We start from the raw sequence: 14801 nt of genomic DNA on the forward strand, positions 1-14801 counted from the left end.
TGACCGACCTAAAGCCGAGAAGAATGTTAGAGTTTCGCGGGGACCTTGAAATCTTGTACTTTGGGATTCTTGAGGTCGCGCTCTCTTCAATGGCGGATTCTACAAATAAAAATTCACAGTGGCGAGTCTTCGAATAACTGATATAGATCGCTAAAACGAAGTGTTAATCATATATTAACAACTTATTTATGTTGTAAATAATATCCTCCTTGCTTTGTTCGTATTAGCCTTGCCCCGCTGTCTCTTTCCCACCGCCTCTCTATTTGGTCTCTCTCTCTCTCTCTCTCTCTCTCTCTCTCTCTCTCTCTCTCTCTCTCACTCACTCGATGATTCGCACCGGGCGCGATTATTTATTATGTTATAAATAATATGATTCATTTCTTCGGTAGTTTGTTGCTTTGCAGACTTGGATAAAAATATTCCGTATCCTTCCCTGCTTAGCTTGTTCTCGCAACAAACGTTCACCTTTATCCCGACGAAATAAAATTGTACCAGTCGCTGTGTCCAAAAACCCGCAATTTTGAATATGACAAATTTTCGCTTTATATTCGCAAAGAGGAACCCTCGGACGCGACAGCTGAAAGAGCTAAGCCGCTGCTTAGCTCTTAAAAATCCATTTTTTGCCAGCTTTAGCACTTTTGCGAAATCCAGCTCGCTAGTCAAGGGTTTAATGACGCAGTGTGTACGCGCGACGGCTCGAAAGAGGGTAAACAGAGCGCCGCCTCTCGCGCGCTCTCCCGCCGCTCTTTCGCCACGTGAATGATAAATCAAGTGGATTCTGACTTTCCGCGCGAGGTTACGTCCTCCTGGACACGCGCGTGTCTGTCGCCACGCGGCTTTTCGCTTCATTGATCTCGGTCGCTCGCTATATTCCTTCGCTCGATCAGCCGCCAGCGTGTAATCTCGCGCGTCTCCGAGGAGCTCGGAGAGCTCGCTGCTCGTCGGCTAGCTCTCCGAAAAACCGAACGGAGCGCACCTCGCGGGCACAGGTCTCTCTCTCTCTCTCTCGCGCGCAGGGACAATGCGCCGCGTGCATCGCGCACACTTGTGTGACGATTCGCCGGTGAATAAGTCCCATATGCCTCATACTCGTGTAACGTTACAAAGGGACGCCGGACAATGACGAATGAATCGCTACATACCGCGCGAATAATACTGCCCGTTCTGCGCGCCGATCACGATGAGCGCCGTCCTTCCAGAATGCTTTTACTCCTTGCTTTGTTCGTATTACCCTTGCCCCGCTGTCTCTTTCCCACCGCCTCTCTCTCTCTCTCTCTCTCTCACTCGATGATTCGCACCGGGCGCGATTCTATATATATATATATATATGTGTGTGCCTCGCGTCGATATTTAATAAATTCGACGTCTTCATCGGCGCAACGCGGCGCGGCGCGCCGTAAATGTTGCCATTGTCTCTCTCCGAGAGATGAATCGCGATCTTTATCGTCGCGCTGTATTCTCCCTCCCGGCGTCATAATAATAATAATAATAATGATAACATTCCACGTGGATCCCGTGCGCGACGCGGAAAAATGGCCGCGGGGAAGTCTCATCTTTTCCCGCGGACTTGCACGCCGCCAGATTTCATTCCACGTCGCCGAAGGAGATTAAACAGCGGGCAAATCTAATTCCCCCCCGGCTCTGCGACGCTTGTCAATATATCCCTCCCTTCCGATTCCCTCCTTCGTCCTTTCTTCTTTCTTCCTCCTCGGCACACTTTGGCGCACGGCCGGGGGGGGACGAACTTATTACCGGAAGCGGCGCGCCGTTCCACGTGGGGAACGGAGAGAATAGCTGAGGCGCGCGGTATCTACACGTATTGATTTCGTCTCGAGCTTTGAATCCAAATGCGCCGGAACTGGGGGGGGAGAGAGTCGTGTCCAGGTGAGACCGAGAGGACTACGGGCCACTTTACTCCGCGTCGTCGCTCGTCGACGATAGTAAATAAATTAAATTCCACTCCGCCGAGCGCTACCAACAGGCCAACGCAATTAGCCCGCGGTATAACGGAACAATTATGCGAGTTAGTCTCATTGGGAGCGCGTCTCCCGGCAAACATCGTCAAAGGACGATCAATGTCGCGCGCGCAAAGTGTCTCAATGGACGCCGCGCGAAAAGCCAATTTCGCGATGGGAACTCGTTAGCCGCGAGCGCATGCAAGTCGTCGTCGCTCGCCGTCGGCGCGAGCGATCCGCGACGGGACGAGACGCGATTATTCGAGCGTACTCGGAGAAAAATATTTATTACCCGGAGATACTCGGCGCAGAAAAATAGGCACAAAACTCCCTCCCGCTATCCTCCCCCTACAGAATATAGAAAAGAAGTCGGGAACTCGTCCGGCGAAAGACTCGGCAAATATTTGGCGTTTTGCCGCAGTTCCTCGCTGTTCTCGCGTCCGCGAAAGAGCGTGCTGCGACGGACGGCGACGTGGACGGCGGGAAAAGAGTCGTGAAAGCCGGGACGTATAAAGGAAACTCCCGCTCGACGACGACGGGAGACATGCCGGACGCGCCGCGGCAGGAAGGGGGCCGGGAAAATAGCAATTTCCAGCGGACTTGTCTCTCTCTTTCTCTCTCTCTCTCTCTCTATCTCTCTCTCTCTCTCTCTCTCTCTCTCGACGCTGCCAACTCGTGCCAACATTTCGTCGAGCCTCGCAAGGGGACGAAGCGGAGTGTCCCGTCGCTCGAGAGACTCTGGCGAGACAATCGGCCGGTCGATGAAAAACCTACGCTGCCGCGCGACAATGCACGGGGAGGCCGCATCCTCCTCCCCGGCTTCCTCCTGGCGGCCGCGCCTTCGTGATGAAAGTTCGCCGGGGAGATGCATTACTTTCCTCCGCATCCTACGGCGGATGATGACGAAATCGTCAGCTCAGGGCGACTCTCTCGGACACACATACACACACACAGAGAGAGAGAGAGAGAGAGAGAGAGAGAGAGAGAGAGAAGCTCGCCGCGGAGTCGCAAGCGGAGAGGAAGCGAATCGATCGCACGCGCGGCTCGTCGTCGCGTCTTCCTCGAAGAGACGACGATCGGGGTCGATTCCGCGAGGGGATCGTCGTTACCGTCAGCGAGGAATTTCGCGCGGTCGATGACGCGCTGCGGCGAATTCGCGACGCCGGCCGGCCTCAGCGTGCGCGTCTCTCTCTCTCTCTCTCTCTCTCTCTCTCTCTCTCTCTCCCTCTCTCTCTCCATGGGTGTTTCTCGGCCGGCACCATGGCATGCGCGCACAACGCCTTGAGGTCTGTGCCATCGCCATCAGCAGCAGCAGCAGAGAACGCGCCGCGCAGACGGTTCTGTCAAAACCCCCACCATCCTCGGAGCTACCGAACAACCACCACCTCCGCCGCCGCCACCGCCACCTCCACCTCCAGTTCTTCTCCAGCTCTCTCCTCCAGCAGCGCGACGACCACCACCATCGGCCCACCACCATGGAAACCGACCAGTGCGCATTCTGACTTCAGTCTGGCAGACGGTCCCAACCTGCCCGGTCGGCGCAGGTGTGTCCGGCGAACGAACTCCACGCACGTACACACACACACACACATACAGTACGCGCGCGCATACACACACACACAGACTCTGGTGGTCGTTGTTGCCAGCCGCGTTCGGTCGGCGCCGCGTCCACGTCGTCGTGCGGATTCCCTGGAGGTCGTCGTCGAGGTCGCGCGCGCGCGGTGTCGTGCGTGCACGATTTATACTTGCAGAGGTGACGGAGAGAAGCTGGGAACGCGCACGAGAGTGTCGAGAGGGTCGCGTTGGCGGGGCCGAGCCAGGATTTATGGAACCACCCCATGGATAGTAACATGTCAACTGCCGCCTTCATGCACCGGTATGGGAAAAGAGCGTTTTAGATCGATACTAGCGACGAGCAGCGAGGCGCGGCGAGTCGAGTCGAGGCGAGGTGAGGCGAGGCGAGGCGAGGCGGGGCGAGGTGCGGCGAGGCGAGGCGATGCGCTTCCCCGTGTCCCCGTCCGCGCGATTGGGCTTTCTCGTGGTCCCTCGCGGCTTTCGAAAAGCCGCCTCCGTGTACGTAGCCGATCGATGAGAGTTCGTTGCTATGCAGTGGCCCGATAGAGCCGCACGAAGCGGCTCCCCGCGCCTCGTGCGAGCGTCGAAATAAGCACGAATTAGTTACGGCGAGAATAATAGTTTGCTGCCGCTCGAAATGGAGGTTCATCGATCGCGCTACGGCGAGCGCGATCGCGCCCGTCCGGACGGGAAATCTCGCGCGCTGTGTTATTTCGGAGAGGCCGCAGGCCGAACTTTCGCGTCGAAGAACGGCGCACGATCGAGGAGGAATCTCGTCGCGAGGCCGGCGCGTTGGCCGAGTTGAAAAAATCGTCGCTCTGCTCGGGATACGAGCGATAGGGCCCGTTGGAGTGGATTTATGAAGAGAATCGAGTGCTTACGAAAGACTCGGCGAGGCAACAATGAGATTTGTTGCCTCGCCGGGAAACAATCGGCATTCAAAACCGCTCGAATTCGTAATCAGGCTGTACGGTTGTTTGCGCGAGTAATTATCTTCTCTTTCTCTCTCTCTCTCTCTCTCTCTCTCTCTCCTTTTTTTTTCGTTTCGTTGATATCGGTGTTGCTCGAACGAAAACAGAGCCGAGATCCAATCTCCGCTTCTTTGGGAATCCTCTGGGAGCGAAACTCCTATTTCGTATTCCGACCTTGTTCGATCTAACGTTAGCAAAGTTGAAAAACGCGGAGGAATCCGAACTCATGTCTAAAGACTCGAACGTTCGTACGGCTATTTTTTCCGACGACGTGTAATGGTAAAAATGAAGTCCGCCACTTCTGCGGAATCAATTCCCGTTCCATTAGCGCGTTGTGCAAACAGACTGCGGGGAGGAACAAGCAGGGCGCCCTCGAGCTTGACGGGCTCGCGTGTACTTCGCGCCTGTAAATCCACGGCCGCGAGAAGCATACACGCGCGCCAAATAACGTGGCGGAATAAATCGCGCGTACAAGTGAAGCGTCCTGCGATAAATTCCACACGCGTCGTACGTAACGTCTTCGACACTGGAGCGGACATGGTTCCCCGTCGGGTCGCCGAAGCGTGCGAGTCTCCCCGGGAGAATCCGGTCGGTAATCGTATGCAGCCGCAGCAGCGCGGAGAGGCTACTTAGACGGCATTCCATTAACCTGCATTTTCGCAGACGCGTCACCTGTTCGGTTTCCCCGGGAGCGACACGATGTCGAATCGGACCAGCCCGGTTTCCTTGAACCTGCGGATACCGCAGCCATTGACCGCGCGCGGTTCTCTCGCCTCTCTCGTCTTGCCTCCGTGACGAAAGGCCCTAAGTGCGCGTACCGTCTCACTCTTTCTCTCTCTCTCTCTCTCTCTCTCTCTCTCTCTCTCTCCCTCTCCCACCTCCCTCTTCCTTTCGCGTCCTTCTCCATCCGCTTCCCCACCTCCGCGATCTCTTTCTCATCTCGGATACCGGCGCGGGACGGATCCGTTTCTTTGCCGGTCGCGCTAAAACGTTAATTGCGCTCCGCGAGGCGATTGCGCGCGCGCGCGCGTTCTTTTTATAATTTATGACCTCGCCAGAGTTGCGTTGCAGAGCCTCTCTCTCTCTCTCTCTCTCTCTCTTTCTCTCGCAGCGACGACGACGACGACGACGACGACGACGACGACGACGTGAAAAAAATACACGTGGCGGCTCGATAATAATGGGGGATACTCTCATCCTCGTTTGCGCGCGGTTATTAATTGTCACGATCATCGGGCTCGATAAGAATAATTATTAATTATATTAATTATCGACGCTGCGCGTGCGCGCAGCGTTCGTACACGGACTCTCTCCTCCGCGTGCGCGCGCGCGCGCGCGCGCGAAGAGACGAGCGTGGTCTCTCGAGAGCGCTCGCGAGAGAGGCGGCGCACACAACATGCATGCAGGACTACGCGCAGGAAAACGCGCAGCGGCGCGCACAACACGCGAGAGTTCGTGCACACGCGCACGAAATCTAAAACGAACACTGGAAGAGGTATATATCTCCCCAACGCCGCGGGATATATTTTATCAACGCTGGCGGTGCATAAATCCCTTTTCCCTCGCGCGACTACCAGCCCGCTTACTCACTCCGCATTAATTCCGGCCGCGTTACCCTTCCTCTATCTTCCAGCAGCCCTCGGACCGTACCGACGCATCCAAGTGCATCCCCGTGTTCGAATCTTTATCTCTCTTTCTCCCTCTCTCTCTCTCTCTCTCTCTCTCTCTCTCTCTCGCTCTCCTCTCTCTGAGCTGCGAGCAGCGCGGCCACGACGACCGCACCTCGTCTCGCCTGCGAACTCGTACAAAAGCGAGACGCGCGAGAGCAATCGATACATCTCGGCTAGGCACGTATATCCTGCGGCTATCGGATGACACGGTGTCGATGGACGAGGAAAGGACTCTCGGACATGGCGTGGTGTTGGCCTTAACGAAACGAATGGTCAAGATTGCGATCTCGGTTCGCGAATCCTCTCTCTCTCTCTCTCTCTCTCTCTCTCTCCCCCCCCTTCTGTTTCTCCCTCTCCCTCTCCGTCCTTCTTGCAGATCGACGCTCGTGATAAAAAACGACCGGACACGTCCGAGCGAAATTGCGAAAGCGATTTGCGAGCATGTAAATTACAACGACCGCTTCGGAGAATCGTCGTTCGCGCAGGTATCCGGCGGATATTCTCGGACATCCGTGAAATATTCAAATGTCCCGGGATATTCAGTTTTCTGGCCTCTCTCTGTCTCTAATAGTCGTCGTTGTTCGCTCCTTCGCAGAGGAGGCGAGATTTACGGAGTTTCGCGCGAATCCATTCTAGATAAATCACGCGCCATCGGCGAGCGACGCGTCGTTGCCGTCTCTCCCTCTTTCGCTCTTTCTCTCTCTCTCTCTCTCTCTCGAGACGGGGAAGAAATTCAGACGGACGCGCGATAAACTAGTCGCGCGCGGCCGCGGCCGGCCAGGCGCGAAGCGGACGGAACGCACTTGAAACTTTTATCTCGCCTCGCACATCACGCAGCGCGGCGGAGAATACGGAAAATAGGTGGGACAGGCGAGGACGGGCCCCGCGTTCTCGCTCCCGTGCCCTTTTCCCAGCCCCGCCGCTGTCTCAATTATGCAACGCTCCGTGCGGCCGAACGGCTTCTGCCCGCGCGGAACACGCGAGCGGACCGGGCGCGGCGGAGAGTCGGAAGTGGAGCGGCCAGCGCGCGCGGAAAAGCGCGCGGAAAAAGTGGATTTTCTCCGAGCGGTCGCCTAGACTCGCCTAGAGATGAGTGTGACACTTTGCCGTGCGAGAAAGAATAAGGTCACGGAGTCGCTCTCGCATCATAGACCGCGAAAAGTGCATTCACACTCGATGCAGGCGCATCTATCGCGCGAGCGCGTGTGTGAATGCGTAAGGCCCCGCAGGGCCCATTGCAGGCGCGAGATCGCTCACCGGCGTCATCGCGCGGAGCCGCGTGACACGGCCGTATCCGTGACGAGGCAGCGAGCATGCGGACGAGCGGTCCGGGGTAACGGAGAACTGCAAAGTGAAACTCGCGGAAGGTTTCCTATAGGGTTACACGGCCATCCGCACGAGCGAGCGAGCGAGCGAGCGAGCGAGAGAGAGAGAGAGAGAGAGAGAGAGCGAGCGAGAGAGCCAGGTCGCTCCCCGTTTACCGTATCGCGCCGAAACTCGTTTTACCTGTGCCCGCCGTCGCTGAACGATATCGATTACCGGCTACGACTACGCGGGCGTTTACCGCTCACCCGGAAGATCCGACTGCCGGAAGTTCGTCCGCGAACTTCGCCCTTGCGCCCGATAGTCATCGCCGCGCGACCCCGTTTACCGCCCGGGTTCCTCCGCGCCGTCGCGCGTCGGGAGAATCCGCAACGGAAGGAGTCGACGTCGGAGGATGTATGTATAGTCTCTCGTGCTCGGAAGCCGTTCTTGTGATTGTTTGATATAGGTGGAGCGTTGTGAGATGAGGGCTTTATACATGTGTGGCGCAAACAAGACGGAAATATGAATTTTTATGTCGATCGCGAGTATCGCGCGCGATAAATGTCGCTTTGGAATTGGAGAATCAGTTATCGTTAATTGTTCGAGTTACTCAGGCGATACTCAGGCGTGAGTTAGTTCCCCGAGAGAGTTCAAGCGCGCGTCCCCGAGAGAAGAGCACCTCTTCACCCGGGAGGTTCAAGAGTCGTCGCGCTTGAATCCGCGAGACCTTTTACCCGATTTTTCGGCCATTCGCGACCATTCGCGACGATAAGGCACGCTCGCTCCCTCTCGCCGCGGTGTATCTTCATTCAAGTGTAACACGCGGTGACGATGGTCGCCCGGGCGAGGCCTGGGAGGGGATTAATGCCGGGACGATAACCCGCGGCAAGATCAACGCTGGGCGTGTTTCGCCGTTCGCACCGGTATATGCATGCCGTTCATGCGCGCATCCTTGTTGCTTTTAGAACAATGCTCGTTGCCGCTCGCAGCCGCGGCGGAGAACGCGGAAGATCGATGGTAACGGAAGGGATTCATAAAGCGGCGTGTCCGTGCACGAGACGCATCTCAAAGTCGGCGATCGTTTCGCAGAAACAGCCCCGCGTCCCGCGGCTAAACGGTTTCCTGCGCGCGAGTAGCGCGACTCGTTCGAGCGCGTAAAATTCCGCGGGTCCCCGTGCAATCGGCGCTTAAACGGCCGAATGAGACCGCTGCTTGCGTTCGTCGTCGGCGACTCCTCATCTGCCGGGACACTCGGAAGATCGATGGCGGGTTTAGTGAAATACGCGCAGGACAGCCGTTAATTTCGCGCGCCGCGGGGCGGCCGGGCCGCGCGCCGCTTCCCTCCGACCTTTCGTCTTTCGAGCCTTTTCCGTCGCCTTCCAGCCTGGAAAGCGCTCCTTGGCTAATCCTCTTCGCGTCGACCCTCTTGACTCTCTCTCTCTCTCTCTCTCTCTCTCTCTCTCTCTCTCTCTCTCTCTCTCTCTCTCTCTCTCGGCAAACTGCTCGCCGTTTGACAAAGTGTGCCAAAACGTCCGGTACTCTCTGACAGTTTTCGCAAGCTTTGCTTCAGCGGACTTGATCAAATATTCAAATATATATATGTGTGGGGTTTATTAATTACACCGCTCCACAAAAAAAAAGTGGTCGGTGCCTAAAACCGGACAAGTATATATTTATGTATTCTGATTCGCTGAATCCGAATATATATTATATTATATATTATATATTATATGTTGTAGAGTAGCTAAAAATAAGAGACACGTATCTTTTTATACGTGCCCAATTTCATATTTCAGAGGTTAAAATCACCCTTACAAGGTATATCGGTATACCTGGTTTTGAGAGAGTATATATTTCAAAAACTATAAAAGATACAAAAAAATGTTTCAGATGAAAGTTGTGTGAGGTTTTTGACGCTCCTTACAACTGTGTAGTTAGGTTTCTTAAAAATATTATATTTTTTTATATCCCCCTTCCACCATCTTTATCTTTGCAAATTGAAAATTTTTGCAATGACAAGAATTGTAGCATTTTTTAAGCTGAATTCAACTATATACAGCTTAATTTTGTTAAGTGAAGTTATGGTCAGTTTCTTGAGGTTAGGGACGATAGAGCTAGCAATTGTCCAATTCTGACCTTGGATTCGGATTCAGCGAATCAAAATGCATAAGAATATACTTGTCCGGTTTTAGGCATCGACCACTTTTTTTTTGTGGGGCTGTGTTATTTATTCATTCTTGGTACACACACACACACACACACACACACCTTGGTATCTGGTGAAATCCGGCAAAAAGGTTCTTCTCCACAAGGAGAAGCAACGATAAATGTTTGATTCCCCGAGCAGAAGTTCATCTCGGAGTGATCAATGGCAAGACGACGAGGCACGCGAAAGCCTGCGTCGCACTCAGGTGAAGCCTAGCCTACCTCCGAGCGAGCGGGAAAAGCGGCTTGCGGAGAACTTCGTAACGTGTAATCTTCGTCTTTCCTTCCTGGACGATTTCAGGAGGTTTTCTCCTGCATCCGCGCTTCCGGCGGATGCGGATTTAAGAATGTCCGCGGGGCGAGCTCGGTTCGATTTAACGACTGCGGGAGGCTGCGATATTTTCAGCGCTCCGTATTCTCGCTGCGCTCGCCTCGAGAGCGTAATCCTTTTGACCAGCTAAAGTAGGCCTACTCGCGCGCAGTGCACACACGGCGCATCTATATCTGCGGATTCAAGTGCAGCGCGGATTCGACGCGAGCCTACTTCTAGCCGAGGAGCGTTATCGGTCGCGCTCGCTCGCGCGCGTACCCGGAAGATCGATAGCGAGGAACGAGTAGCGTTCTCGGGGTAAAGCATACTCGAGCTCCGCGATTTTAACGTAACGCCGCGCCGGCCCGGCGAATCGCGATTTCCCTTCCTCTTCACTCTCTCACCTCGCACACACCGGCAACACACAGTCCACTTTTCGAGGAATTATTAATGTCCGCCCGGAGGCCGAAACATTTCCTGTCCGCGTCGCCGATCTCGATCGTCCGCGCGGAAGCGGCCCCTTCCCAGCGAGATTCCCGCGGCTGCTTTCATCTGACTGATTTTAATACGCGTGTACGCCGTTGCTCGAGACAATTACGGGTCGTTTCGTCTAATTTTGTACTGTGCAACATTGCACGGTATCGCATACCGGATAAATACAAAAGATTTTATGGATTTTATAGAGAAGCGGACCGAGTAATTTTGTATCACGAACGATTCAAACAGAATAATCGCCATTGTTTCCTGTCTCTTTAGCATGTTACATATTTGTGAGTGCTGCCATAAAATTGGATCGTTCACACCTTTGAGAGACCCATCAAAACTTTTACGACCACTCAATAGTATCGTGCCTCAGTAAAAATATTTGAATCACACAGCGTCGTGAAGTATCGTTATAATAAATTATAAATAAATTTCAAGTAGAAAAGCTTGGTGCTTATTATAATATCTAACATGCGGTAAACATATTTACATTTTTCAACCGGCCGCTCTTACAGCCGGTAAAAGTTGTAAAACTGCCGAAGGGAATTACTTATTCAGTGTGGTCTCCTAATCGTTACGATCGGTGTATTTTCACCATAATTGTACCGTACGACGGCGATCGCCGTCAGTGATACGCGCGCGAGAATTCCGCGATAAAATTTTACTACCGCGGTATATCGGCCCGATTTCTAGATTAACGGTCGGAGCCGTTAATACACGGTCGCTTTTCATCCCGGACGAGGCGCACACGCTTATTAGTCGTAGCGAGTGTTTCCTTTCCTCTTTCTTCTTTCCCCGCCGGAACATTCAGCCGGTCGCGATGCCACGGTGAGTAATGAACATGTTATACGCTTTTACTGCCCCTCTTTAAATGTGCAATGTGCATTTCGCTTTTACGCCCGAACAATAACAAGTCGCGTCGCACGCGCCCGCCGTGACGAGGAGGAAAGTCGGCGCGTTTCGCGTGGGGTTTTTGTCGCGGAAACCTGCTGGAAATTATCCTCGGTCGTTTATCGGAGAAATTCGTTCGTTTTCCCATTAACGAAGCCGCAACACGAACCAAATCGGACAGGCACGCCGCGGTCCCTCGCGGTTTTCCCTTCGCGGGGAAAACCATTCGGTTATTTACGGCGGCGACGCGGCACTCGCGGTATCTGAAATGAGAATCGACGAGGCGCGTTCGTGTCCAGATGCGAAGTCGTATCTCGTCGCGTTCTTCTCCCCCCCCCCCCACTTTTTCTTTTCCTTCTCTCACTCGCGCCCGGAAATATCTGAATATCGACGGCGCGATTCCGCGTCGTTCCGCGAATTATCGTTTCGCATTCGCCACGTCGCTCGCGTATCTTGCAGCTTCACGTGATACCGCTTCTTCCTTCTTTTCCTCCGCCCCGTCGCTTTCTTCCTTTTTCTTCTTTTTCTTTCCTTTTCGTTCGTATTTTTTCATCGCTTTCGCTACTCCTCGAAATTGAGAAAAATTACTCCGTGAGACTCTCGCCGTGCCGGGCGCGCTCGTTGACTGCGCTGGATTAGCATTCATCGATTCGAGTAGCCGGCTGCCCCGAGACGGACGATGACAAAGGGAGAAGCGGGATTATGCACCGAGCACCGCCATTACGGCCGTGAGCGTGTATACGATCGCGGTAATAATGGTGCATTAACAGCGAACTTATGCATTAGGCGGGCCGATAATGAGCGAGGCGCGTGCAGGAGCGATGCAAAAATGTCCCTTTTCGTAATCTGCGCTACTGGATTATTGATGATTCCTGTTAGCCTAAATCGCGTGCCCTCGCGATATCGGGAGCCGAATTAATTGAGCGGAAAGGCGATAATCTCCGAGAGAGAGAGAGAGAGAGAGAGAGAGGCCGTTTCTCAGAGGAGCGCTCGCCGAAGCGAGCTCGCGAGACTCAACCGCTGGCTGTCGTGCGGTCAAATTAAGGCTGCGTACATTTGCATAGCCGTAAGGTTTATTTATTTCGAATGAATTCTCGGCGCGAAACTTCCGCCAATTCCGGACCGTAGATTCAGATACGCGTAACGGCCGAGCAGCACGCCTCGACAGAGGCCAACTTTACGATTTTTATTTACACGAACACGCCGGTGGAATCTCCCGAGTCTCGCGGCACTTCGATTAATCCTCGACTCGGCGCGGCATCCTCGCGTTCAATTAACTGGCTTATCCTAGTGTTAAATAATTTTGCGCTAATTGCACCGTGCCTGTAAAATTCGCGATTACCGCCGCCTGCATTCGCGGCCGTAGCCGCACGATGCAGTCATAAAACGGTTTATCCTATGCAGCGTACTATAATACAGATTAGATGATGCGATTAGAAAGAGTAGGAGAGATAGATAAAGAGAGGAAGACGAAGATGAAGAGACAGAGGGAGAGAGAGAGAGAGAGAGAGAGAGAGGACTTCGTCAACTTTCGTAATCTGCGCGCTGCAAATTTGGGGCAAACGGCGATGAGTGGAGAAAAAGTACCGTCCTACTTGACGTCCCCTCGACGTGAGAGGCAGAAGTAGTACTAGAGGACGAAGAAGAAGAAGAAGAAGAAGAAGAAGAAGAAGAAGAAGAAGGAAGGGGAGGAGGAGGAGAAGAAAGAGAAGAAGAAGGAAGCTCGTATGATAATCCCGACCACCGGGCGCGTCGCGCACGATATACACGGTATTTGTCGGGTGTGACAAGTAGCCACGCGAAAAAGCGAGAACTCTCTCCGCTGTCGTCTGTCGGGATGTCTCTCGGCATTATTGAACTTGTGCAATTCGCCTCCCTTGCGCGCGCGCGGACCCCGTAAGTAGCCGAGCGCCTCCGCGAGAGCCGAGTTCGCTCACTAATCGCCGTCATAAATTACGCCACTTTACCGGGATTGGTAAATGTTTGGAGATGCTACCGCACCGAGAGCCGCAAGTCGGTCTCCTTTGTAGTATCGCGACGAAACTACAAAGAAATATCTGTACAAATTTTTAAGAGGGGGTCTTCAAGGTTCTCGTAAGGTAAAGCTCGAAAGTAGCTTCGCTCTACACCGATCGGTGCTTGTCGCACGGAGCCAAACAATTATTGCACACTGTTTCACACAAGTTTGCAAATTTCCACGTAGACCAAAGTTCATCCTCAACTCTAATCAGATTTAAACGGATCTAATTTGAAATCAAACCAAGTCGTACCGACTTTCCGGCAAAGTTGTTGTTATCGTCGAATCGGTCCCTCAAATTTTCAACATATGACTCAGAGTCGTCATGACTCGCACTTCCTCCGACCTTAAAAACCTTAAGCTCCCCCCACCTCCCTCTAAAGACATATGCATATGTATCTTTTTATAGCCTGTTTGCCGCAAAAAAGATCGCGCTTCTCGGTGCAGAAGATGTTTCTGCCGCGGGGTTATTAGAATTAACGCGCGCGCGATATATTATATTGATATATAATTACACGTCGCTGGACGCTGCGCCCTAATTGCTCGCTTAATTCAATAATTGCCCGAAAGATATACACGTTTCCGAGAGCAGAGAGTGAGGGAGAAAGAGAGAGAGAGAGAGAGAGAGAGAGAGAGAGAGAGAGAGAGAGAGAGAGAGAGAGAGAGAGAGAGGGAGAGGGAGAGAGAGATTCCTGTTTACGGCCATTCGCGTGCCTCGACGGTGCGTTGCATCGCGTTGCATCGCGCTGCATCGCGCCGCATCGCGCCGCAGCGTCGGCCGCGTCGCCGTGGCCGCTGCGCGCACCATGAGAAATGTAGCGCATAATCGTTAACATACCGTGGCGACCGTGCCGTGCAATTCGATGCATCATCGTCGTGGGCGACCTCGGAATACATCTGCGCATCGGCGAGGCAGGCCCTAAATGCCCGGATATCTCTAAATTATGACAATTCCCAGCAATACGCGCGTGCGTTTTCGCAAGACGACGCGCCAACGTCTCTCTCTCTCTCTCTCTCTCACAATTCTTCACCGCATTTTTCGTTCATTATCACGAATGCTGATGCTTTATTCTCGCGGAGATTCAAGAATTCGCCAGTTGGCGGCCAGCAGCGGATTGGCCCCGACGCGCTCAGAGTTTGTTGTTTCTATCTCGGACTTATCGCACGATCAGTGATCGAGTCCGCGTGCGTTTCTACGTCCGTCCAAACTATTCCGTATCGACACCGCCGGCGGGGGGAGAGCATCATCGATCATCATCGGAGCGGCGATTCATCATCGGTCGCGTCGGTGTCCAGACGCAGGCGGGCAAACGAGAGACAGGCGGCTCACGTCTGGGGAAAAAGGCCGCGCGGTGGCCGATAATCGGTGACTTGCGACTTTCGTCATCGTGTAGCCGTCGTTGCCGGCGACGTCGTGAG

At 53.7% G+C, this 14801-nt stretch overlaps 1 protein-coding gene across 2 annotated transcripts in view; it reads left to right on the top strand.

Annotated features, from left to right (window-relative positions):
- The first annotated feature begins 3429 nt into the window (after positions 1-3429).
- Positions 3430-14801, top strand: part of LOC105188272 (uncharacterized) — a 39440-nt gene continuing 28068 nt past the window's right edge. The window contains exon 1 of one of the 2 annotated variants that reach the window (XM_011149635.3): positions 3430-3831. In XM_011149635.3, the coding sequence (XP_011147937.2) occupies positions 3794-3831 (38 nt within the window). In that variant the 5' untranslated portion in view covers positions 3430-3793. The remainder of the gene's footprint in view (positions 3832-14801) is intronic. The other variant, XM_025302631.1, reaches the window with a different exon arrangement.

This window comes from Harpegnathos saltator, unplaced genomic scaffold (assembly GCF_003227715.2).
Source record: "Harpegnathos saltator strain DR-91 unplaced genomic scaffold, Hsal_v8.6 scaffold115, whole genome shotgun sequence".
In the NCBI taxonomy this organism is placed as follows: domain Eukaryota; kingdom Metazoa; phylum Arthropoda; class Insecta; order Hymenoptera; family Formicidae; genus Harpegnathos; species Harpegnathos saltator.